Here is a 27,286-nt window from a genome sequence, read left to right as displayed (position 1 = left end):
ACACCATGCTTTAATTCGAATTGAACTATGGATAGGAAGAGTATGTATGGACATTCGACAACAGGGATTAGATACATATTTGGTTGTTTAAAATGTTCTTCTATGCTTAATGGGTTCCTAATGCTTAATTTTAGGTTAGACAACAAATGATCAAATTAGGGAATTAGGAACACAAGGTTAGGACCAAACACCATGGATTAATCATACTTTAGCTAGAATCAATCCGTTAATCTAATTGAACTTGGGAATTTATCTACTTGAGTTATTTTCTTTTCTTTCTTTCTTGTTTTATTTATTTTCTTTCTTGTTTTTCTGTTTTGTGTAGGAAAACTGAATTGGATTATTCAATCACCAATCCCTGTGGAATCGACCTCGCACTTACATATGCTATACTACCGAACGGCTTGTGCTCTTGCGAGTATCACAAGTTGAAGATGCAGTTGAATCCATTTTGGTGCAGCTGAATCGACGTAACACCAGCATGCAAAAAATTACATTCTAACAGTTGAATATACTTCAAGGGCAATATTAGAGCTCTATACAGAAGATTACAAGTATGATTTAATTATAAAAATTCCTACTTTGGTACAAAGAGGTGGCTGCAAGTGGGCTCGGCCAGGTGGTGGCGAACTGAAGCACGTCTACTGCCTGGGGGCGCAAAACATTTCAAGGGTGAGTGGACCAAAAACAAAGTTTAGAAAATAGCATAAGAACATACTAACCCCACTGTAAAAACTGTTATAAAACTAAATCATTTTCTTATATACATACTCGTACTGGAAACAAAGTATTCATATATATATATATATATAGTCCAACACAAACTTGATTAAAACATTAAGTCTTCGAAAGCATTGAAATCAACTTTAAATATACCACCTAGGTGTACCCATTTATTATTCCGTCAATTCCTTATAATCCGTCAATTCCTTTAATTTCCGTCAATTCCTTTAGTTTCCGTCAATTCCATCCTCATGCCATCGGAGTGACATGTCCTAGCAGACCTCGGGAAACACAAAGTCACCTAAGCCGTAATCCTAGCAGAATTCAGGGGACACTTGGTCGGCCTGATCCGCATACCTCGCTCCCACGGTCCCTGGTACCTCTTAGGACTCGCAGAGTATAAGTCAAGCATGCTGACATATCTGAAGGCAACTGGATGTCCGTAGACATCATTATAACCGAAGGCAACCATTTAATCCGTAGGCAACACATGTAATCTTGGGTACCTATGGTGGTTTCTAAAAATATATGAAATTCTGAAAAGATTAGTGAACAAACAATTTCATGTTTACTTAAAACTTTGCTGCCATTAAACCTGATATTTAATTAGATTTTCCTTTTTCCTATATCCCTCAAGGATATCCCCCTCAGCAGCATATAAATGAAAATACTTAAAAGCATATAATAATTATGCAACTCTAATATTTGAATAAAACTTATTCAAGATCAATTAATGATCGGACAGTCGGACTGCTTACGATCGCACGATCGGACGGATAAACAGTTTTCCGTAATCCTAACCCTAGGGTTGGCCTTTTCGGAGCATCCGGGACTCCGATTCACGATCCGTCGGATCCTACACGTCCCTGAAATTACCTAGATCAACATTTTCCAGTTTGGCTACGATCCAACGATCCAATGGTCCAACCGTATTAAACCCGGAGATCCGTTCGGGGTTCAAACGTTATCTGAATTGAGATCCGTAAACTCCTATGCGCTCGTGAGGACATGAGGATCGTTCTGAGACCAAGAGTGGTCCTTGACACATGGCTCACGCGCTGCCCACGCACCGGCAACGCGTGGGTGTGCATAACAATTTCCGACGGCCGGAAAATCTCCAAACCACCGGCCCAAACTCCTAACCTAGGTAAAACACCTAATTTGGAACCAGTTTTGTTCTTGGACTATGGCCAAAAAGTTGCCGAAAGTGGCTGAAATCGGCGACGCAAACCGGCAGAATTTCAACTCAACACTTAACCTATTAAACCTCAAAATCTCTAAAAACCTACCCATCCAGCAGCTAGAACATGAAAATCAGTCGAAAATTCATATCTCACTCGACTAGATTGGTGGCCAGAAGAGAGAGATCGAGGGTTTGGAAATTCGGAGAAATTTTCCGGCCAAACTCGTGAATCCGGCAGCTGTGGCGTCGGCGGAGGCAGGAGGAAGGTCGGAGCAGCTGTGGGTGCGACGCCGGTCAGGTCTTGGCCGGTCCGGTGCGGTTTGGTGGCTGCTGGCGATGGCTAGGTTGGTTCGAATGAACAGTAACGGGGAGGGGGGGTCTGATCGCGAGAAGGAAGAAGAGTGAAGAGAGAGAAAGGAGAACCAGATTTTTAAAAATCTGATTTTCTCAAAATTACCATTTTGCCCTTTTTCGTATTTTGCTTGTATTTTCTTCAATATAACTCGAAATTGGGCTCACTACGTGTCTACGGACTCGTTTCATCGCGCTCTACTCAACGGTACAAGTGAAATTCCCAAATTCTTTCCTAGTCAAAAGTCAACTTAAAACCTAATAAAATATTCTAAGGGTATAATTGTCTTTTCCTCTCTTAAATTATTAATTAAATAATAATTAAGGTTTGGGTTGTTACACGGGTCCTATCACTAGACCCCATTGACTGACCAAACCTAAACAGACCTTGGCCAACATTTGATATCTACAATCATTTTGGAGGTCATTCCACCTCCAATTCAATGTAACATGAATTCTTCTTGCCTTGATAGTTTAGTGGGTGCATAAGCTACAAGATTGTGTTCTTGTACAACTAAAGCTCTTAAATTGGCATAAAGTTCTTTAGATTAAGCAATAAAGCATGTTATGCATAAATTTCTTATTACTTTACAATCATACACTTGCTAATTATTGCTAGTAGGGTATAACTGAGTTAGTTGAGCTCTTTCACCTTCACCGATATGGGCAGAGGTTTGAAACCCCCAGGCACCTAATGATATTTATGTAAACTCCCCTTCCCCAATCGCTTGTACTAAAAAGAATTTACTTGCTATTTATTACTTTACAAAATCACTATGGAATGGATCGCCCTTGCTAATATTTGTGTCATCCATGCTACAAATTAGTGTTATTATTACTGTTTTTCTGTTATTTTAAGTCAGTTCATATGAGGACAAAATTGTAATTTAAATTATAATCTCAGTGGGAAAATGGAATTACAAATTTTGTTAGGAATTTTATTTGTTAGTATTTTATTTATTACCATCATCATAAATGTAGTTTGTTAATTTTTTATTATGGTTAAACTGTAGCAATATTTTCTATATTATACTTCAATTTTCATTTACATCATTGAATTCCAATAATAATTATTGTGGTCCTTAAACTTGGGCCGCATTGCACCATTAATCCTTTATGTCAACTTAGTCAATGGCGGAAATAACATGAGAGCTAAAATGGGCTCTAGCCCAGGTAGCCTTTTTTGAAAATTAAAATATACTGCATGTATTTTAATGTGGTACACACTATAAAAGCTTAGTAGCCCACCTATATGTAGCCTATTAACCCATTGTCCACTAAACTTCGTAGGCTTATAATCATCTTCAATTAATTTGTTTGCTCAATTAAGAAACATCATTTCTTCGTAAACACTCATGACTTTAACTCTCTACCATTTTCTACTTTCTCCCGATGTTTCCTTAATTTGTCGTCAATATTTATGTTAATGGCCATCATATCACCCTTTACAATTGGCTAGCCTAGGAGTGGGCACATTGCAATTTAGATGAAGAATGAGTTTCTAGCAGGTTTTATGATTGTCTATATTTTAGCAAAATAAGGGGTCCCACTCGTGCCACACCAACATTTTTAATAGATTATTTGATGAAATTGACGGTGGGGGAGGGGGGCGAAGTGAGACACAAAACATTGGTCAAGGGAGCAAAGTGGGTCACTTTGATTTCCAAAGAGCAATGTGAGATTTTACCATATGATAGCATTTTTGCTCACCACATTAACCAAAAGTGTATATGCTCACCACATCAACTTTGTATCTCTGCCTCTCTCACTCTTTGCAGCACAAGATTAAATAATGGTAACCATAAATTTTACAACTCATGTAAATTGATGATTTTCTTCCACTCGGTTGGGAAGGGATGTGTAGACGACCCACCAACTTTCAATGGACCTCTCATTTCATGTATTTCCATAACTCATGGAAATTCAAAAGTGTTTCATTTGAATTTCAACTGGTTTGTGACTAGGTACATCTTGAACCCTTTGGCTTATGGCTGCTTCAAAGTTATAGGCAGGGAGCCATCATTTCAATTAATTAGTTTAATCTTGTTCAACTCCATCTATACTTCTATTTCTTTATTAATTTGACAATCCTTTGAAGAAGTTTAATTCTTTTGTTGCTGCAAAGAGTGTGAGAGTGGGAGAGATATAGAGTGAGGGAGAGAGTGCGGGGAAGGGGAGAGAGAAGAGAGAGAAGGTTTGGGGGAGGGGAGGAAAGAAAGAAAAGGAAAAAAAATAAGAGGGGAGATGAGGGAAAAGAGGGAGAGAAGTGCTGGGCTGTGGTCCTTTTTTCAATTTATTTTAGGATTATTGACCAAAATCGTCCCTCAATTATTGCTCGAATTTCATTTTGGTCCACCAACTAAATTTTTCATTTCAATAGTCCTTCAAATCTCCATTTAGTATCAAAACGGTCCTAATATCAAAGTCTGTCAATGGTTCTGTGAAATCAAGGGGCAAAACCGTCTCTCTCTCTCTCCCCCTCTCTCTTCTCTTTGCTATCTATTCCTTTCCCGAGCCACTCCCATGGCTGCAAATCTTGATTTTGCAAATGGGAGAAGGGTAACCATCTTTATCTTTCCACATGTCCATTTAAGAAGCTATCAAATTTCTTCTCAAATGAGACAATAATACATGTAGCTAAGAAAGCAACAAGGATCCACATAATTGATTTTGGTATCCATTATGGTTTTAAATGGCCTTGCCTCATACAAAATCTCTCTTCTAGCCCTGAGTACCCCAAAGCTTCGGATTACTGGAATTGCTAGGATTACTAGGATTACTAGGATTGATCTTCCACAACTAACTCCAAGAAGACGAAGAAATAGGGGACAAAGAGGTGGGCTGCACAGACCCCACCCCCACAACCAAATCTCATTCCCACCATAAAACTTTTTATTTTATTTTAAATGAGAGCAAAGGAATCATAGAGAATAGAAAGGTGGAGGGAAAGGGAGAGGGAAGGGGGAGCCGGTGGTTGCAGGTGGGGATAGGGTGATATCTGGGTGCAGTTTCTTTTTAGTTTTTTTTTTTTTTTACTTTAGTTCCTTTTAGTTTCTTTTAGTTTCTTTCTTTTTTTTTCCAATGGTTTTCCCCAAAACAGATAGTTTTGCCCCTTCATTTCAATAATTGACAGACTTTGACAGTATGACCGTTTTGATACTAAATGAAGAGTTTAAGGACTATTGAAATGAAAAAAACTAGGGCCCATTTGGTAACATTTTAAGGGGTTGTTTTCATTTTTAGAGAACAAAAATGAGGCAAAAACACGTTCAGTGGCCCAAAAACACATTCTCTGAAAACGTTACCGAATGGGCCCTTAGTTCGTGGATCAAAATGAAACTCGAGTAATGCTTGGGGGATCATTTCAGTCAAAAACCCTTATTTTTATTCTCTAACTAAGGTTAACATGGACTTAGCCATGTTGGTTAGAGCAAATGTGCTCCCCACTCTGTATTCGAGTTCGCCTTTTCTCATAGTTTAGATATTTTTTTTGTTGTTGAGAAATTCTGGGATTACATTCATAATTCAGTCAAAAAAGCCACTAGCCATAAAAGACCAATACAAACTAGCCATAAATGGCTATTACAATAACAAAACGATCTCATATCAAAATTAAGATTCCTCCACTAACGATCACGCGAGATTGAAGAAACTCTGGCATAGACATCTGAACTAAGAGTGCAAACTTAGAACAACCAAAATGAGATAAAGCTTGGAAAAACTAAGTCATACTATTACAAATAAAACTCTCACAGAAGAGAGAAGAAAAGCTCTCACAATGGAGAGGTGAAAACTACACAGAAAACCCAAAAAGTCTCTACGACTTTATTCCAAACATGAAGAAACTGCAAGAAAGATGGTGGTAGAGATCTGACATCGAAACGTAGGTGGAGATCCGACGTCGATATGTATCCGCTTATGATGATTGGAGGAAAATCATAACAAAACAAAGACAAATAGGGAAACCTTCTGTTTTTGAAAATGGGGGAAGAAAGGAGAAGGGAGGAAGGAAGAAGGGGAGAGGGGAGGAAGAATAGTGGCTTCCTCTCCCCTCAAAGTGAAAACAGCTTTAGAATGTTTTTTGGGAGATAGGGGGCTAGGGTTTCCCAAGGAACAGTTTTGACTCTAGTGGTTATGCTTTTCAGAGACTAATGTTTAGAGTTTAGATTAGAATAAAATAGAATATTATTTGTATAAAAAAATAAAAATACATACCTATGTGACAAGTGTCACTCTTTAAGAATGGTAGTGTCAGCTTACATCTTTGGTTAAAATAAATGATCCCTTCACCGTAGTTTCATTGGTGTCCTAGCAATTGAGTAAAGAATAAAAGGATTAACTACATTTTAGTCCCTGGAGCTTTAGGGTCAGTAAATGGGCCCCAAAGTTTCAATTTCATCAATTTCATACCTAACATTTCAAAATATGACCAATTTACACCGGCCGTTACATTGACCATCATATCAGACGTTAAATGCTGATGTGGCAGTTGTGGGACCCACCACAAAACCTATTTCTCTATCTTCCCCACTCCACGTGTTCTTGCTATTGGTATATGTAGTTTGGATCGATTTCATGATTGAGAGTTCAAATTAAAACCCCCAAAATGGCCGATTGTTTTAGCCGTGATTTACCCAATTTTGGTCAGTTTTTGGCCGGGCTTCGAGAACAATACTTGCTCCCCTAGTTAGTCAGTCATTTTCTTACCGGTCCTGTAATCAAAGGTGGCCGGAAGGAGGTGTTGTGTAGCTGGGAAGACGAACAGTCACTGTGCAATGTCGAAGGGGAAGATATAGATGCAAGGAAGACAGAGAAATAGGTTTTGTGGTGGGTCCCACAACTGCCATGTCAGAATTTAACGTTGAACCTGATGGTCATTGTAACTGCCAGTGTAAATTGGTCATATTTTAAAATGTAAGGTATGAAATTGTTGAAATTGAAACTTAGGGGCCCATTTCGACACTGACCCTAAACTTCCAGGGATTAAAATGTAGTTAATTCAAGAATAAATAAAGTTGATCCAACAAAAAAGTAAAGAATAAATAAAGAAAGGGTTAATTACTGTAGATGTCCGTGAACTATGGCCCCAGTTGCAATTGGGTCCGTGAACTAAATTTTGTGGCAATTTCGTCCTTTAATTAGACAATAAGGTGCAATTAGGTCCTGCCGTAACTGAATCTGTCGAGATTGACCATGTGAGTGTCACGTGCTCTTGTTGTTCGGGGTATCTTCGACTTTTCGTCGTTTAGATTTAGGGTTAATTACTGTAGACGTCCTTGAACTATGGCCCCAGTTGCAATTGGGTCTGTGAACTAATTTTTGAAGCAATGAAATCCTTTAATTAGACAATAAGGTTCAATTAGGTCCTGCCGTCCACCTTAAGTCCCCACAGTCGTACGCCGCCAAGCCCTACCACCCCTTCCCTCTTTCCTCCTCTTTGTCTTCGTCTTCCAATCATCATCGCCTCAGGTACTTGCAGCTCTACACTGTCATTGCCTTCCTCATGGTTGCCGTCGCCCACCAGACCATCACCTCCTTTGACACCGATCCACTCCTCAAGGGCCGCACCCCTGCCCACATATGGCAACCTCTGCCATTCCTTAACCTTGGCCCTAAAATTCTTTCTTAACCTCATCCCTGGAGGATACCCATGTTTAAAACTAAACTGAATTTCATCCCTATCAACATTGCAACCCTCCTTGCAATATTCCTCTACCCTCCAGTTCTCAACTGCTGCAGTAAACTTGTCAGGAATTACATCAAACAGTTTCAAGTTGTGAGTATTGGGCTCATGAGCATCACAAAGTTGAAAAAGATGGGAGTTTCTGGATATTACAGAATCCTCAAAATCATCAGGAAGCCCAAGTTCCCTGCCAACTTTCAAAACACTCTAACTCTCCATCTGCTTCAATTCCAGAACAAGATAGCCACTTGTCTGAGATCGTTTCTCCGCTGAAACAAGACTCAGATTTCACCGACAAGAGTCCTCCTTCTTCGGTCTCTGATTCCTCTAATAAGGTCAAGCTTTCACCTCACGGCCAAGTCTCTGAGACCCATCTTAAAGAAATTCAAGAAATGCCCAATTATGTGAGCGGAAAGGCCGAAGCTTGCGGTTTAATTTCTGGCTTAACTGTATCTGATGGAGTTGCTCAAAATTTTATGGAAATTTGTGAAATGGGTCTTGTTTCTAATAGCGAATTTGTGAAAACTGAGACTGAACAGACCCCGGATGATGAGAAAGAAAGGGTTGTTTCGGATTTGGTTGACAAGAAAGGTGAAGGTTCTGTGATAAGTGAAGTGGGTTTTGCTGATATCGAAAAGTTCATGCAAGAGACGAAGTCTGTTACTGAATTGGACTGCAAGGAAGGTGTGGATGCTTCTCTGTCTACTTCTGTTGAAAACAAAGTGGTTTTTGTTGGAAAAGAAGCGGAATCTCAGAGTTCCTTGGAACTGAAAAAGAAGCAATTACTGGAGGAAGTTGAAGCCATTCTTGTGCCTGCAGAAAAGACCCTTGTGGAAAATGTGAGGGTATTTGCGGAGGAAGGAGACTGCACCACGGTTGAGATGGAGCTTTTGAGAGAGCCTAGAGAGAAAATCAAGGGATAATTCAGAGTTGATGGGGTTTGCTAGGATGAGATCTTGTACATCAATGACTTTGAGAAGGTTCTTGTACTTATCCATTAGTTTCTCAAACGTGGGATCTCTGGCTCTTGATGCTACATACTGGGATGAGGTTGTTTTCAACCGGACAGCCAAGAAATGTTGATGGGGCTGTTTCATTATCCATCTGGTAAATTGGGGTCCCATCTAAACTCAAACAGATATTTTCTATGTTTCAGACACAATCAACCTCCTAGATTATAGGCATTAACTGAAGCAGAAGCATGTCAAGTCTTCAGCCAAACGTGGACATGTTTTCAAAATTGAAAGGCTCTGAGTTCGGGAGAGACAGGGAGTGGGGTTGAGGGTTCCACCAAGTGCGACCTCGACGAGTCCCGGCCTGCTGCTATTGCAGGTTGGGTTGGGATCTGGGTTTTGAGGGGGGTGGGATAAGGAGGGGGAAATGGGTTGTGAGCAAGGTATTAAATATCGATAATATCCCCGATATTATCCCAGTAATATCTGATTTTTGAGGGTCCGATATTTTAACAACTAACCATAGTGTTATCGTCAATATATCGATATTATCCCGATAATATCGGGAAGATATTTTCAACATTTTTATGAATGATTTGGGCAATATATCGAGATATTATCGATAATATCCCGATACGAAACCCAAAAATATTTATATACATGGTATTTGTGAAAACCATTTTACTCCTTCAACACCTTAACCACCATATCACTTATGTTTTTGTTAAAATACTAAAATATTTATATATATACATGGTTTTGTTTTGAATTCTTTTTGCAAGAAACAAATTTTCACATGAGATGAGTAGTAACTATGGTTATACTCATAACCAACCATTTCCCTACCCTTCATATCCCATTCCTGTTGGGATGGAATCAAGCAACTCATGAAAAGAATCCGAGACTCAATCTTCAAATGATTTTGCTTATGGACAACGTCAACCAATCTCGGATCCATATGGGTGGCATGTTAACAATTACATGCAAAACTATTTTGGGGATTTATCATTTGATGACTACTCTTCAAAATATACTTACTCTACACATAGAGATGATGAAGATAGTGAAAATTTTGAACCTCATAGGAACTCTATGTGGTAATAAGTCACTCATGTATCTTACCATGCAATGTATAAAGTGTAAAATATTGTAGTAATTCATTATATATAAATGATTATGGTGTGTTTAATCTTCTTTCATTAATTATTACATATTTTCTACACTTACGGTGTTTGCCAGCTCGCTATATAATCAACTTAAATCAGTTAAATCCATCATGCAATGCATTTCCTTCCAATTTTTTGTGATAAACTAATAGATAATTGACTAAATAAATATCCTGCAAAGTTTCAATAAAAATTTCCAAGTTTTTCTTACAATTTCCGTGGTTTTTATTCAATTTTTTCCGATACCGATAATATCCCGATATTTCCTGCAATATTTCCGTGTTTTTTGACTTCCGATATTTCCGATACCTCCGATATTTAAGACCTTGGTTGTGAGAGAGAGGGAGAGACAGAGTGAAAGAGAGAGGGACTTTTTTTCCTTTTTTATTTATTTATTTTTTTATAGTTTTTTTCTTCAGACTCGAAAGGACGTTTTTACCCCTCATTTTGACTGACAAAGTGACAGAGTTGGACGGCAGGACCTAATTGCACCTTATTGTCTAATTAAAGGATGAAATTGCCACAAAATTTAATTCACGGACCCAATTGCAACTGGGGCCATAATTCAAGGACGTCTACAGTAATTAACCCATAAAGAAAACTGAAAAATAATAAATAAATAAATAGAAAACGAGCGGCAATCAGTTCGTCGACGACAGCGAAAGGGTCCCTTTTCAAACGAGGAAAGGACAACCTAAAGAACAATATCTGCTACTCGGATTGTATCTATTGGGAATTAGATTCTTTGGAATACTTAAACCCACATTCTAGTTTCCTCCTCCTTTCCTTTTCGTATTTTCCTTTCTCAAAAACTCACACCCACTCTCACTCGCTCGCAGCCACTCTTCACAAAAATAAAACTCTTCATTTTGTCACAGAACGTTTGGGCTTCGTTCACCTCTGTCTGGGTAAGGTCCCAACTATCTTTATTTTTAGAGTTTAAGCTCTGGGCTCTGTGATTTCTACTAGAATTAATTCCACAATATTCTGCTTTTACTTGTTCAAATCAAAGCAAGGGAAGGGACGTTGTGTGTGTTTGGTTAAGATAAGGTGGGAAAAGGTCAATTATTGTTATGAATAATTCATTGATCAATTTCTGTTTTGACTTTGAGATTTTCTTAAATTGATTTGTAACAGTTATTAAATTTCATTCATTGGATTGATAAATCTGTCTTTGTTTCAGATGCATTTTACCAGTGGGAGTGTAATTCTGAACTGTGAGATTTATGCATGATTAAGATGTCAACTGCACAACCTTTGAAGAAAATAGCGTCCTGTGTTATCCTCGATTTGGATGGTACACTACTTAACACAGGTCTGCACTCTGAGTAGCATTTTCAATTTTGCTTTTAACTTAATGTTATTTGATTTGTGACAAGGGCTGATGCTTCCTTTTTTCTTCCAAAGTTGGATGTGACTTTTATTTTTAGAAGTAGCTTTTGCTTTCTATTGGTGTTAGTGACTCCTTTTCTTCATCATTTTAATTAATTACAGATGGCATTGTAAGTGATGTTTTAAGAGTTTATTTGGGCAAGTATGGAATGCAGTGGGATGGACGGGAAGTTCAAAAAATAGTTGGAAAAACACCACTTGAAGCTGCAAGTGCTGTTGTTGAAGCTTATGGGCTATCTTGCACAACGAGTGAATTACTTTCAGAGATTACCCCCATGTTCTCCAATCAGTAATTAACTACTGTACTTGCTTTTGTGTCTGTTAAAAAATCATTTTGATGCTAGTACCAAATGTTTGTTTTGCCTGTTTATTACTATTGGCTTTTAGGAGAGGAATATACAATGGGTGTTAAGGTCAATATATAAAAGAATTTTGTTAAATGTGTTTCTTTTCTGCTTTTTCTAAATGTTAGTCATTTTGGATGTTGGATCGTTTTCTTTTTGGGCTAAATGGAGCTTGTTTTAGATCATATGTTTTTAAGCATGCTTCCATATGATAATGAGAACAAATCTTTCACTCACTGTTATGTGTTCAGGCAGTACTTTAGTGGAAAACTGTTAATTGGCTATTTACAATTGTCATTCTAGGTGGTGCAACATCAAAGCACTTCCAGGTGCCAATCGATTAATTAAACATTTGAGTGGTCATAGAGTGTCAATGGCAATGGCTTCAAACTCTCCAAGGGAAAACATAGAAACCAAAATTTCTTTTCATCAGGGTATACTTCTCCAGAAGCATATTTGCTTACATCTTACATGGAAAGTTATCTAGTATCGCATGCATTCAGGATATTATGAGTCGTTCTTATCATACAAACAAGCACTTATTTGCTTATTGTATTTCATATGCAGGCTGGAAGGAATCCTTTTCTGTCATCATTGGCGGTGATGAAGTAAGATTGGGGAAGCCTTCTCCGGAAATGTGAGATGCGTAAACGTGTTTTTTGAGTGTGTTTTTTTATTTGAATTTTTTATATGAAGGATTAGATATATATGGTATTCTAAAACCTGAAATATGATTTTGCATTGTAGATTCCTTGAAGTTGCTAAAAGGCTTAATGTTGACCCTTCCAGCTGCCTTGTCATTGAAGATTCTCTGTAAGTATCTTACTCGGATTCTTTGAATTTGTTCTTCTATTAAAGTAGCCAGAGCAAAAACTGTTGCAGGGAACATTCTCGTTTTAGTGTTATGGTTTTCGTTTATGTTTTCTTCAACTACCCTTGTTTACATTACATCTAAAACTTATTCAATAAAAGAATGAACCTGATTGAAAACCTGGAATTTTGCTACAGATACTATCCTCAAACAAGTTAGATTCAGACTAACTTTGATAAGGTTGGCACATGCTGTATTGGAATACAAGTCATATTACATTTTTGGCCAATAAAAAAAAAGTCGGTTACAACTCTTTCGCACTGAACAAGTTTGGTATTAAATTTAAAAACTAAAGTTAATAAATCAATTAAACCTACTTAATACCCACTATTTTCTCTCCCACATTCTAAATTTTATTTCCTTAATGTACCTTCCATCACAACAGATGCTTCTAGTTAAGATTAGTAATTTCATTTTAGATGGCAAGTAGCTGCAAACAAATAATTGATGTGCCCTTCTTCACGAAAATTCTTCCTTCGATAATTAGATGCTGTGTTTCTTCCTTATAATGTGTGTATTGTGAAGTCATGTCGCTTTTCTTTACATTTCTTCCTTGGAACACTTCTGTTTTGGTTTTGTCAGACCAGGTGTTACAGCTGGAAAGGCTGCGGGTATGGAGGTGGTTGCTGTACCCTCCATCCCAAAGCAATCCCATCTTTATACTTCAGCGGATGAGGTGATCAACTCACTACTTGATTTGCAACCTGAAAAGTGGGGCCTACCTCCTTTCCAAGATTGTATACCTCAGTACCTGTGTCTCTGTTACAACTACGTTTGAAGAGTTTCTTCTGCATAAGCCCTTTTCATTAGCACCTTTGATTTGTTGTTGCAGGGATAAAAGATACTTTACCAATAGAACCTTGGCACATTGGTGGTCCTGTCATTAAGGGATTCGGTCGGGGCTCAAAAATACTTGGGATCCCTACAGGTGTGTTGCTGTCGGCCTATCCAGTTAGAGTCTTCATTCAACTGCACATGTCTTTGGATGAAACAATAATTGACTGCTGTTATTAGTTTAGATAATATATATAGAGGTTAGTTTTATCTCATATGTAGGCGATTTTTTGAATGCACCTGATATTGGCTATATACAAGTTACATTCCTTAGGTCCGACTTCGCTTGACTTCGCTTGAAATTATTGGTTTGTTGCTTGTGTTTTGTTGTTTCTCTCCCTGTTATGCTCAATTAAATTGTTTCATTTCCTCGTTTCTTTATACTTATAAGTGCGCTACATCTTTTCTACAGCTAATTTATCCACAGAAGGATATGGATCTCTTCTTTCAGAACATCCCTCAGGAGTATATTTTGGTTGGGCTGGTTTATCTAAACGAGGTGTCTTTAAAATGGTCATGAGTATTGGTTGGAATCCTTATTTCAACAACACTGAAAAGACTATAGTGAGTTTTTCAAGACACATAAGGTAGCATTTGCAAGTATTTTTCTTCTCTGTTGAATTTAATTTGTAATGCAGGAGCCATGGTTGCTTCATGACTTTGATGGGGATTTCTATGGGGAGGAACTGCGTCTTATTATAGTCGGCTACATACGGCCAGAGGTATTAGTCAAAACTAATCAATCTCTTCTGGAAAATACCAATTGCTCCTCCTCCTCCCTGTCCTATCAATTTTTCCTAATGTTCGTTTATGAAATAAACAGGCCAATTTCTCATCCCTCCAGAGCTTGATAGAGAAGATTCATCATGACAGAAAAGTTGCAGAGGAAGCTCTTGATCTTCCATTGTTCTCCAAATACAAGGACGACCCATATATTAAAAGTTCTACATAAGGGTGGCCCAGCAATTTCTCGGAGGCTAGTTTTCCTACGTCATCGGCTAAAATAAATCAAATTGTACACATAATTTTGATATTCATTCATTTTGAAGTGATTCTATGTCACTCTCATGAATGTAACGGATACAAAGTGCCTTAAATCACAAATCATATTTACTGTTTCCTAAATTATCATGATGTTGTGGTTAAAGGTAGACATCAGTTACAATTTTTAAAAATTTATTTTTTAATTAAAAGCGATAGTAATTTTATTGATAACACAGAAAAAAGTATAGAGTAGTTGCAATGCCAAATATGAGTACAACATATTCAGTGACCAAACACAAAAATAAATTGGTTTGATATGGAGAGAATTACGCATGTCAGAAAAATCTAAAACCTCTAATTCGATAGACAAAAGCACCTGTACTCAGACTTACAATACATATTCACCGTGCAACGGTAGTAACGGCAAATCCGCATCGAAAGTTGAACACTAAATACAAATATCAACAAACTCCTATTGAGTTCATGAGAATTATTATACTAAAATAAACACAAAATAAGGACACCACACCACATCCTCTCCAGCAAACTAAAAAGACTCAGAGCACCAACATGGCTAAACTTCTTATTTTGCACAGGCAAAACCCGATCCCACACAAACTGGCAACAATCACTTTTCCAACTCCAACATTGAACTGGAGCAAAATCTATGTGAGTGGACCAAAAGCTACAAAAAAATCATGGTGTCTACGATGGATTGAAATACTTACCTAAAAAACACAACAAAAACCAAAGAAAAAAGCTGGGTCGACAACACCACACTGCAGCCATCTCAACGACAACAAGACACATCTAAGAATAACAAAAGTCACAAAGGACCTACAACAGAAAACACACAAACAAACAAACAAAAGACAAGATCCAGATAAATCTGGGCAAGAGGACCTAAAATCCAAACAAATCTGAGGAGAGAAGAGGAGAGAGAATGAAAACTAGGAAAGGAGAAAGGGAGATGAGGACCCACCCCCCAGAAGGGGCCGGCAGCTGCAGTGCAAGCTCACAGTTTCACCTTCAGAGAGAGTTTAGGGGTTTTTCAGCAGTTTAGGTTGTGGAGTTACAATTTATAAATCAGAAAAAAATGAGCGGAGGAAATCTCCAGGCCTTAGCACTAGCACAGTTGTGCAAGCTCTTGTTTGCAGACGGTTTATTTTAGATTGAATGTTATTGGGGAAAACCGCTTCTGAAAACCATTTTGCTTCTGTCTCCAGGTCCCCAACCAGGGAGGTGCATACGCCACAAGTAAGCCCTTACAACCCAAGCCCCGTCAGTCGAATTTGAAAGCCAACAAGGGAGGGAGGTGGCGAAGCACTCCAAATCCGACAATCTTAGGCAGAATGACCGATGCAAGAACATCTGCAACAAAGTTTGCTTTCCTTAGAACATGATGAAACCTGACTTCTTCAAAGAAATCAGCAAAAATGAATGTCTCAAAGGATAGACCGAATCTGAAGTATCATGCAGCAACCAACCAATATCAATAACGAGAGTACCCCTCAGCCAAGATTTTGGTCCATAAGATTGAAGCTTCATGATAATCATAACTATTTCCTTCACATTCATAATACAACACAGAGAATTTGACCCCCAAAAAAAAAAATACAACACAGAATGTAGAGTTTTCATTAAAAAAATAACTAAAGAGTTTCATACATATTAGAAAGATAAATTCGTTGTCAAATTACACTTATCCAAATGGAAGAACATTGGTATATGTAGAGTATAATTACAATATATCCAACTGGAAATAGGAGATTTTCTATGAAACTTCAGCACCTGAAAAGATCAAAGAACAAAAGCCACTACAATGTCGATGAAATTGCACACATCAACAAGCACACTCCAAAAGCATATTATAGCAGGTATGTTAACTGGGACATTAATATCAATATGAGTCTGCTTACAGTTGCCAGTGCTTGCCAGGTTACTAAGGGAATTGAAATTTCATGTAAAATCTAGTGACCAAAAGGGTATTTAACCCAGTCACTCAACAAATCATAGCCAATGCACACAAAAATTTCCGAGATTGGGATAGATATATAGAATCTCAACCCCACAAAATATCATGTCATTCGACTTACATATCATAGTGAAGTTCAAAATTCAAGTCAATACTTAATGCAAAAAACAAATTTTCAGCAAAAACATACTTATATCATATACAAAGTTTAATAGAGAGTTCTAGACAATATCAAAGGGGAAAATGAAAGTTAACCAAGTCAGAGATAGAAAGATAAAGGATGCAATGTAATTATTTGCAACTTTTTGCAAACATTGACGCTTTAGCCTGTACCATATGATTAAGTTTGTAATGTTCGCAAGTAATTAAATGTAATTCTTTATTTATGTTGAAGTCTCTTCTATGTATTTAAGCATGCTTCCTGCAGAGAGTTTCAGCCACGATTTCTTTTAGTGACCACATTTTTTATTATATAAAATACCATCAGTTGGTGAGTTCTTGACTAATAATCTAGGATCTGTATGGAGTTAGAGAGAGATAGAGAGCCAGGAGAGGGGATACCATTAGCATTAGACACCACTGATTGCATGGATGGTTTGCGAGTAAGAAGTTGGCCAGGATCAAATGTCATGTGATTCGTTGCACTTGAGTCAATAATCCATGTGTGCTTTTGAGATGAGGTATTGAAAGCAAAACCTTTGGTGGTGTAGAAGCATGAGCCAATGTAGCCTACTTATCAGGACTGACCGAAGGCTTCTTTGAGTCTTCAAGGATGGAGAGAATGACAGTGGGGCTGACATCGCAGCGGAAGTATAATTTGATCTGAGTTTGTGTGTAGGAATTGTGGGAAAGGGTTTGGAATTAGGGATTTGATAAAGGGTTTTGATTTGAGAATTTAGGATTTTGATTTGAGGAATTTGATTTAAGGAATTTGATTTAGGAATTTGATTCAAGAATTTAGGAGTTTGATTTAAGGAATTTGATTTAGGGTTTGTATTTGAATTTGAGGATATGATTTGAGGGCGTAGAGATGACCTAGGATTGACCGCTCTGATACCATGCTGAAATATCAATATGGTTTGAATACTTTAGGTTAATTGTATTTTTCTCCATAAGGAGGTATATATAGGAGTTTACAAGTGTGCTTGTAAAAATATATACAGTAATTAATTAGGAGAATATCTCCTAATTATGCAATGATTGTCACCTATATGAAACAAGGAAGTAAATCACCTAATTAAATTAGGAAATAAATCTCCTTGATTTGTTAGGTTAACTCACGTCAACAAGCTTCACATGTTGTTATGGCTTCATTATGCTTCCATCATGTTCACTACTACAAAAAACACTTTACGCGACGAAATAAGTTTGGTCGCGCAATTAAGTTCTGTCACACAAAGATCGTGGAGAAAGGGTTTGCGCGACGAAAAATATTCTTTGTCGCGCATAGCTACTTTGCGCAACGAACGATAACAACTTTGCGCGACGAATATGTTGTGTGGATTTCGCTGCACCAAAATGGATTAAGCTGCATCCTCAACTTGTGATACTCGCAAGTGCACGAACCGTTGGTAGTTTAGCGTATGTAAGTGCGAGGTCGATTCCACAGGGATTGGTGATTGAATGATCCAATTTAGTTTCCCTACACAAAACAGAAATGAAAAAGAAAGGAAATAAATAAAACAAGGAAGAAAGAAATAACTAACTCAAGCAGATAAGTTCCCAAGTACAATTAGATTAATGGATTGATTCTAGCTAAAGTATGATTAAGCCATGGTGTGTGGTCATAACCTTGTGTTCCTAATTCCCTAATTTGATCATTTGTTGTCTAACCTAAAATTAAGCATTAGGAACCCATTAAGCATAGAAGAACATTTTAAACAACCAAGTATGTATCTAATCCCTGTTGTCGAATGTCCATACATACTCTTCCTATTCATAGTTCAATTCGAATTAAAGCATGGTGTCTACTCTTAATTCAAACCAAGATAGCTAACATGCAAGCCTAAATGGTGATCAATCATTCAAACTAGCATATTAACTTATAAGCATAATGAATAAGAACAAAAACCATAATTGAAACTTGGAAACTAATCAAACTTGAAACTAAAGAAAAGAATTTACATAACAATGAAAATTAAGTAGAACTTGGAAAAACTTAAGGAGAATTTCAGCACAAAGATCTCATTATAACAATTGAAAACTAGAAAGAGAAACTAAGAGAATTTGAGGGAGAGAAGGGAAGGGAGCTCTAGAGAAGTGTTTGAGAGCTCCCCCCCTTGGGGTGTGTTTACAAGCTTGGGAAACCTCACTATATATAGGCCTAAGGAAGCTGAAAATCTGAATTAAGTATGGCTAATGCATACAACACTTGTTTTATAAAATCTGAAATGGTTGATGCACTTCACTAATGCATACAACACTTGCATTATAAAATCTGAAATGGTTGATGCACTTCACTAATAAATCCCACCAGCAGCCCTAGCTCATCTTCTTGTCACCATGACCAAGCTTCCAACCAGAAATAATAGCTCATCCTGAGGTCAGCATGACCAGCAACTTCAAGGGCTTATGAATTGGGCTTCCCTTAAGCAAATTAAGACTTTAAGCACTCAAACTTGAAGTTCAGAATGTCTTCTTTCCAGCCATATATCATTTGGGCCAATCCAAGGTTGGAGGAGGAAGTTAAGGCCAAAACAAATTGCTAACTCATTTTGCGCGCTGATAAAATCCATCCTGAGCATGGCTCTGTGTTTGCTAGGTAACAGACTCCACAATTATCCAATGGGGCTGAATTTCGAATATGTTATAGTATACACCCATTGGAACAACTTTCATGAAGAATGTGGCCTCATCCGAGCTATGTAGGTTGCTGAAACAAAGCTTGCAATATGACCTACGAAACTGGGCTGGCAGGGGACTGTAGCCAAAATTGAGTTTGTCTTTAAGCTCTTCATCCATTCATCCAAATTAGGCCCTAACATGCATGGATTGCATCATTTACTATCCAAAGCCCTCATTATTACCTAAAGCTCAATGAACTGAAAGATAAACACAAAAAGGATTAAAAGCACAAGTTTAACTCAAAAACATAACCAAATCATAAGCTAGAAGGGTACAAACTGATATACAATTATGAACCGATCAAATACCCCCAAACCTAGATTTTGCTAGTCCTCGAGCAAAACAACACAAAACAAAGTTAAAAACAAAACAAGAAGTTAACTAGACCACTTTCGTAGGTAACTCGATTGCATTGAGCGAATGCAACAAGCCTTTAAACCTCTAGGCATCCCTAGTAGGAGGAGTTGTGTCTCCTGAGGGTTTAACAGTTACGATACCCACAAACGTTTTTCTAACTCTACAAAACAAAATGGTTAGAAAACTTATTAGATTTGTTAGTTCTTAAGCAAAACCAAAACCAAAAACAAACATAAAAATAAAAACAAAACACAAAACACAAAAAACACAAAAAAACAAAATCAAAATAAAAACTCAAAACAATCTTTCCGAACATTTTGTGAAGAGAAATGACTCATACACATGACTTAAACGTTTTGACAATAAAAGCTCAATTTTAGACATTATTCACAAAGCGGCAAAGTTCAAAACATAATATGCTCAAAGTGTAGTAGTGTGATAGCCAAATGCAACAAATTCCCCAATCTTAGTTTCCACACAATTTCAAAAATCATACCAAGCACAAATGCAACTTCAAATCTCACCAAAGTTGTCCTCTCACAAATGAATCACTCGGAAGAGGGCTACAATGCAATACTCAGTTATAAACATGAGGTTAGAGTTAAACCATAAGGACTTAACTCGAAATAAAAAGATGAAGGACTTGCATTAATATGATCTCAAGAAGGATGCCAAACACTTAAAAGTAGAAAAATGAATGCAATTCAACCACATGACATTTAAGATCAATTTAGGTCTTTAGCATAGGTTGTAATGGGGCCAAGGGTGTAAGGTGAGTAAGAAATGAAGGGTATGGATAAAACAAAGTCCAAGAAACTCGAAATATAAGAGCATAAAACAATTGTTTACAAGACTTCGAATAATCACGATTAGATTTTTTTTTCTTTTACAAGATCAAAACTCCTTATACCTTCATTTACATTGATTCAAACTCCTTTCCAAACACCAAATTATTTTGAAGGCCCAAAAATGAATTTTCAAACAACCGCCACTTAATCACAACTTTCTCTTTTCTTTCACCAATTGTGTGATTTTTTTTATTTTTTTATTTTATGTAATATCCCTTCCCAAACTTAGCTTGAAAAACACATCCGAATTAGAGCTCATGAATTCCTTAGAAAGGTAAATATTTGTTTTTCGGGCTAAGGCGAGGAAATATAATTGTTAAAATGAAAGAAAAGGTTTACATGTAGGCTCAAAATGGTAAACAATGGAAAATCATGCTTAAGCATGCATAAGGTTAGCTTGAAAGGCACAAACGATCCAAAGAAGGCCTTAATATCACTTCTTTAAATGTCATGAAATCAAATTGCATAAGAATGAATGACTTTTAAGTTGTCAACCAAATCAATGAATAATGAGATCAAACAACAACTTTGATGACAAGAAAATAAGAGTATGTGTATAACACTCATGAAATGAAGCACAAGGCTCAAAAGCTCACATTATATGGTTATATAAGTCTAATTTATGCTTGATACAATTCTTTGGGTCATGCAAATCCTTTAATTGGAAAATTATGAAACAAATGGCAAGTGCAAAGAAGGTTTCGAACATATCATGCTAGAACGATGCCAAATTAATCAATTAATTAAATTTTTTTTTTTTTTACAATAAAAATTTACAAGGAAAAAAATAATAATAAATAAAATTCAATTTTCATTTAAGTCATGCAAACATTTATCACAATCTCATCAAATGTGTTCGGAAAGTGAATAAAATCAAAATCAAAATCAAAATCAAAATTAAAGCAAGACTTAACAAAATAAAATAAAAATAAAAACAAGCAAATAAAAAAATTAAATTAAATTAAATTAAGGAAAAACCAATTTTACATGCTAAACTCCAATACCCCCAAACCTAGAAATGAACATTGTCCTCAATGTTTAAAAATTAGGAACAAGCAATGTCATAACAAGAAATGAAAGGTACTAAAGTAAATATAAAAAAAAAAAAAAAAAAACACAAATAAAATAAAATAATTCCAAAAATAAAAATTACAAAACAAACAAACAAATAAACAAAAAAGAAAAAAAATGAAACAGTAAAACACTCGAAACAGAAAGCCCTAAACAGACAAAACAGTAAGCCCTAAACAGACAGTCTTACGCAAACCAAAACCCAAACAATTGAAAGCCCAACCCAAAAGAAAGTTAACCCACCTTGAAACCTAACAACGGTGAAAACCTAACCCACAATGAAATCTGAAGCCCACACGTTTGTTATTAATTTATTTTATTTATTTAATTTAATGAAACGTGAATTGGGAGTGCGAAGGCGGGTATTTACGAAACAGAAAAAGTGTGGTCCTTGATGCCTTGGTTCCTGGGAAGTCACGGGGAAAATAGGTGAGGGACGTGTCGGCGTGCAGAGGCCGCTTTCACATCCCCCAAGCTAGAATTATTAGACTCGTAGGAAGGCGCGATGACTTTTTCACTTGAAGGTGGTGAAAGGTGAAAATGCAATTAAGGGGGTTGGGAAACGGGTGCGGCGACATATAGAGATAAGCCGTAAGGGCCGCACAGAACTCAGAACCCCAATGGCTAGGGTTAGCAAAAACTAAGTCTATAAAAGGTAAAAAAAAGAAAGGGTAAAAAACACAAACTCAGAAACACACAAAAGAGAAAAGAAAGAAAGAAGATAAGAAGTGAGAAATCAAATGGCCTCTTCCTACCCCTTTTCGTTGGATCTCAACCTAGCTCCACCGACTCAGACACGAGGCCAAGAAGCGGCACCAGTATGGATGCCCTACTTTGCTTCCGCACGGGGGCCTGTGACAGTAACTGACTCAATACTCCTGGACAACGATGTTGCCATTGGAGTGGCTAGAAATTTAGTGACTCCTAAAGATATACGTGTTCTGGGGACAAGGGATGACAACCGGGTCGTGAGCGATGCCCTAGCACTGAGCGTGCAGAGTACGGCAACAGTCGCAAGTTTGGGTCATCGCCTACTTGCGAAGTCCCATGAGGTAGAGGTGCTGAAAGGTCAGTTGGCGGCGGAGCGAAGTATGGTTGAGGAGTGTCAGACTGCTATAAAAAGCTTGAAAAGGGAGAGGTCAAGGATAGTGGAGGTGAATCGACACCAGCTAGAAGTATTGCGGGACGAGAATAAAAACCTATCAAAAATGGTAGAGTTGTACTCTCGCGACATGCGAAAACAGCTGGAGGACCTAGACCGACCGGGTAAACGCAAACAAGCAGATCGCGAGAGTAGTTACGCTCAAGCTAAGATTGCGATCTTTGGGAGCTCAAGTGATGAGCCCCAAGAAGCTGTGCGTGAAGCCCCGGAAGAGGACAGCCAGAGGGCCAAACTCAAAGCTCCAATGGTCGAGACACCGAGCACTGTGAAGAAATGACTTCTACTGCATTATTGATGTTTTTATTTTAATTTATTTTATTTTTTTGGTTGTTTTTGTCTTTATTTTGTTTTGGAAATAAAAGAGTAAATTTGCAGAAGGAAAAAGAAAACGGAAAAGAAAGCACACTTTCCAAACTTAAATCAAACGAAGACGACAAACGGAAATGGAAGCACAGTTCCCTAACTAAAATAAAATAAAGATGATAGCCGAAAGGGAAAGGCAAAAACACAAAGCTCTAGAAAATGAAAGTAACGGGCAAAACAATAAAACACCAGAAAACACGGAAAAAAGAAAAGTAAAGTGAAAGTAAAGGTGCTCCCCCTTGAAGCGATTAGGTCGAGCATGCCCGGGAAATCCGAAATGGTGTTGGCACCTTCATCAGCATATGTCTATTTAAAGCACGCCTCTACAAGCGGATGATACCCAGCATTTCTTCCTGCAAACTCAAGGAAAAACATCAAAAAATCCAGAAACAAAAAAAATGGCATCCTCATGCACTCACCTTGATGATCTCGACCTTGAGCTGTCCCTTGCACCTCCGAATGCCCAGATAAGGGCTCCTCCAAACTGTGTCTTCCCAAACTCCACATATCATCACGGTACGGCCTCAAACTTTGCTGAGGCAATACCGAACTTTTCTGAGGCACTGCCGAACAGAGCAGTGCTGTTAGGAGGCATGATTAGCAGCAAGCTCACTCCGACAGATCATCTGCATGTGGCACAGAGGTCTGACAAGGCAGCGGTAGAGGAGTCCCACAATTTAACTGTGCTCCACGCGGTCTCCGCTACCAATTTGGGCATGCGCCTACTAGCGAGGACAAGGGAGTGTGCCGCGATGAGCGAGGAAATAGCTTCCTTGAAGGCTATGGTGGCGGACTTGCAGAAGCGGCTCTACTGTGCCAATCAGCACGTGGAAGCACTGCAAAGAAAAAATGAGGACCATGTGGAGCTGCTGCAGATTCTACAAGTGCGAGAAAATAGAGGCAAGCCATGATGATGAAGAAGATGAAGAATATTTCTTTTTTTTGTTTTGTTTTGTTTTTTTTTTTATTGTTTTTTTTTTTAATTTTGTTTTTGTTGTTTTGTTGTTTTTTTTTTTTTTTTTAATATGCAATGTTTGAAATAAAAATGTGTTTTAACACTCAGAAATAAACTAACCAACCAAACCACGTAAATAAAAACATAAACTAACTTAACGAAACAAAAACAAAAACAAATCAAAAACAAAGACTCAACAGAAAAGAAAACAAAGAAAATAAAAATAAACTTAATTTAAAAACACACGAATATACAAGCAACTCACAGATGACCAGTTAAGGGCCTCAGAAAACACAGCCAGGGGATCCGGGAAGGTTGGAGGGGTCACAATGGTCCCGCTTAAAACCCAAACTTCTTAGACACCGAAGGTGTCGCCTATAGAACTCCTAGACACTGTATTGACGGAAGTGCTCACTGGAGTTACCATAAGTCAGCTCATATGAAAAATCTTTTTAAAATTTTTAAGATAAGAAACAAAAACAAATTAAGATAAAATGGAACAACAAACCATAAACGAAAATGAACTAAGTACTCTCAACAAATTCAAACAAACAACATAAATTGTTGTACTAAAAGAAACAAACCAATAAACCAAAGAAAAACACAAACAGCACTTTCTATCACCCGTTTATCACCATTTGGACAGATTCGTTTATCTGTTTTTCAGCTTCGACCTGTGTTCAGTTTTTAGGCTATAACTTTCCAACCGTAAGTCCAAATTTCACGTCCTTTATATGGTTGGATTCAGCACAGAAAAGGTAAAAACAATGACGTAAATAAACATAATTCAAAGAAGAGAAAGGATTGAAATGCTCCCCCTTGAAGCGATTAGGTCGAATGTGATGCACTTGGAGGTCGCGACTTCTCCCATTGCTCCACACTTCCCATTCTTGTGATTGAGATTGCCATCTCTCTCCATTTTTATTAAGCTATCATAAATTGCTAAAACAAACACACAAACTTGAAATGGAATTAAAAGAATTAGGAAATAAAAACTAAAATGAAAAGGAAAATTAACACACATCCAATTCCATGCTTCAAAGCAACAAGCACCAATGGGTTGTGTAAGCTGGGACTTAAACCCAGTTCTCTTGCTTGTTGGGCAATTGTCCTTTTCTGTTGGACTACAAACACAACTGGTCCATTAACGTCATTAACTTTACAACAAGAAATTGTCTAGAAAAACATGAAAATGAAAAATAAAAATAAAACAAGTAGGGAAAAGAAATAGAACCAAACTATGTTGCCAATCCCCGGCAACGGCGCCAAAAACTTGTTGTGTGGATTTCGCTGCACCAAAATGGATTAAGCTGCATCCTCAACTTGTGATACTCGCAAGTGCACGAACCGTTGGTAGTTTAGCGTATGTAAGTGCGAGGTCGATTCCACAGGGATTGGTGATTGAATGATCCAATTTAGTTTCCCTACACAAAACAGAAATGAAAAAGAAAGGAAATAAATAAAACAAGGAAGAAAGAAATAACTAACTCAAGCAGATAAGTTCCCAAGTACAATTAGATTAATGGATTGATTCTAGCTAAAGTATGATTAAGCCATGGTGTGTGGTCATAACCTTGTGTTCCTAATTCCCTAATTTGATCATTTGTTGTCTAACCTAAAATTAAGCATTAGGAACCCATTAAGCATAGAAGAACATTTTAAACAACCAAGTATGTATCTAATCCCTGTTGTCGAATGTCCATACATACTCTTCCTATTCATAGTTCAATTCGAATTAAAGCATGGTGTCTACTCTTAATTCAAACCAAGATAGCTAACATGCAAGCCTAAATGGTGATCAATCATTCAAACTAGCATATTAACTTATAAGCATAATGAATAAGAACAAAAACCATAATTGAAACTTGGAAACTAATCAAACTTGAAACTAAAGAAAAGAATTTACATAACAATGAAAATTAAGTAGAACTTGGAAAAACTTAAGGAGAATTTCAGCACAAAGATCTCATTATAACAATTGAAAACTAGAAAGAGAAACTAAGAGAATTTGAGGGAGAGAAGGGAAGGGAGCTCTAGAGAAGTGTTTGAGAGCTCCCCCCCTTGGGGTGTGTTTACAAGCTTGGGAAACCTCACTATATATAGGCCTAAGGAAGCTGAAAATCTGAATTAAGTATGGCTAATGCATACAACACTTGTTTTATAAAATCTGAAATGGTTGATGCACTTCACTAATGCATACAACACTTGCATTATAAAATCTGAAATGGTTGATGCACTTCACTAATAAATCCCACCAGCAGCCCTAGCTCATCTTCTTGTCACCATGACCAAGCTTCCAACCAGAAATAATAGCTCATCCTGAGGTCAGCATGACCAGCAACTTCAAGGGCTTATGAATTGGGCTTCCCTTAAGCAAATTAAGACTTTAAGCACTCAAACTTGAAGTTCAGAATGTCTTCTTTCCAGCCATATATCATTTGGGCCAATCCAAGGTTGGAGGAGGAAGTTAAGGCCAAAACAAATTGCTAACTCATTTTGCGCGCTGATAAAATCCATCCTGAGCATGGCTCTGTGTTTGCTAGGTAACAGACTCCACAATTATCCAATGGGGCTGAATTTCGAATATGTTATAGTATACACCCATTGGAACAACTTTCATGAAGAATGTGGCCTCATCCGAGCTATGTAGGTTGCTGAAACAAAGCTTGCAATATGACCTACGAAACTGGGCTGGCAGGGGACTGTAGCCAAAATTGAGTTTGTCTTTAAGCTCTTCATCCATTCATCCAAATTAGGCCCTAACATGCATGGATTGCATCATTTACTATCCAAAGCCCTCATTATTACCTAAAGCTCAATGAACTGAAAGATAAACACAAAAAGGATTAAAAGCACAAGTTTAACTCAAAAACATAACCAAATCATAAGCTAGAAGGGTACAAACTGATATACAATTATGAACCGATCAGAATACTAATATCGCTCAAAGCTATTTTGCTCGACAAATCTTAACCACTTTGCGCGACGAATTTTAACTACTTTGCGCGACGAATACTAACAACTTTGAGTGACGAATATTAACTACTTTGCGCGACGAATATCATCTACTTTGCGCGACGAATAATATCTACTTTGCACGACGAAACTTAACTACTTTGCACGACGAACCCTAATGTCGCGCAAATCTTTGCACGATGAAATATTCAATTTTTTAAAATTTTTGTTTTTAAATTTTTTAAATTAAAATAAACTAGTTTAATAGTTTG

General features: G+C 37.4%; 2 protein-coding genes across 3 annotated transcripts; one reads left to right on the top strand and one right to left on the bottom strand.

Moving 5' to 3' along the window:
• Positions 1-7,616: 7,616 nt before the first annotated feature.
• LOC148291265 (protein ROOT PRIMORDIUM DEFECTIVE 1-like) lies at positions 7,617-9,064 on the bottom strand. Its single transcript, XM_088245739.1, has 2 exons — positions 8,727-9,064; positions 7,617-8,145 (listed from the first exon to the last, which is right to left on the bottom strand). Exons 1-2 carry the CDS (start codon positions 9,062-9,064, stop codon positions 7,617-7,619), a joined length of 867 nt encoding a protein of 288 aa, XP_088101865.1.
• Positions 9,065-10,727: 1,663 nt separating this feature from the next.
• On the top strand, positions 10,728-14,625 carry LOC110771841 (bifunctional riboflavin kinase/FMN phosphatase). Of its 2 annotated transcripts, XM_088244925.1 has the most exons (12): positions 10,728-10,967; positions 11,072-11,109; positions 11,243-11,374; positions 11,554-11,740; positions 12,099-12,229; positions 12,363-12,432; positions 12,543-12,608; positions 13,249-13,403; positions 13,499-13,594; positions 13,913-14,064; positions 14,139-14,222; positions 14,324-14,625. In XM_088244925.1, exons 3-12 carry the CDS (start codon positions 11,290-11,292, stop codon positions 14,450-14,452), a joined length of 1,155 nt encoding a protein of 384 aa, XP_088101051.1. In that variant the 5' UTR covers positions 10,728-10,967; positions 11,072-11,109; positions 11,243-11,289; the 3' UTR covers positions 14,453-14,625. The 2 variants fall into 2 exon arrangements, with proteins under 2 accessions (XP_088101051.1, XP_021831886.1); XM_021976194.2 differs by lacking the exon at positions 11,072-11,109 and having other exon boundaries at positions 10,729-10,967.
• The last annotated feature ends 12,661 nt before the right edge of the window (positions 14,626-27,286 follow it).

The sequence above is a fragment of the Prunus avium genome, chromosome 8, assembly GCF_965620075.1.
Source record: "Prunus avium chromosome 8, drPruAviu1.hap1.1, whole genome shotgun sequence".
Lineage (NCBI taxonomy): Eukaryota > Viridiplantae > Streptophyta > Magnoliopsida > Rosales > Rosaceae > Prunus > Prunus avium.
The sequence above is the reverse complement of the archived record's forward strand: the minus strand, read 5'-3'. Positions and strand labels throughout refer to the sequence as shown.

Bases quoted from the DNA above. Each gene is read 5' to 3' on its own strand.
- LOC148291265 (XM_088245739.1), bottom strand. From the start codon at position 9,064: ATGGGACCCCAATTTACCAGATGGATAATGAAACAGCCCCATCAACAT. The intron at 8,146-8,726 runs GTAATTGCTTCT...GGAGAGTTAGAG, and splicing joins AATGGCTTCAACTTCCTCCA to TGTTTTGAAAGTTGGCAGGG.
- LOC110771841 (XM_088244925.1), top strand. From the start codon at position 11,290: ATGATTAAGATGTCAACTGCACAACCTTTGAAGAAAATAGCGTCCTGT. The intron at 11,375-11,553 runs GTCTGCACTCTG...AATTAATTACAG, and splicing joins TGGTACACTACTTAACACAG to ATGGCATTGTAAGTGATGTT. The intron at 12,433-12,542 runs GTGAGATGCGTA...TTTGCATTGTAG, and splicing joins GGGAAGCCTTCTCCGGAAAT to ATTCCTTGAAGTTGCTAAAA.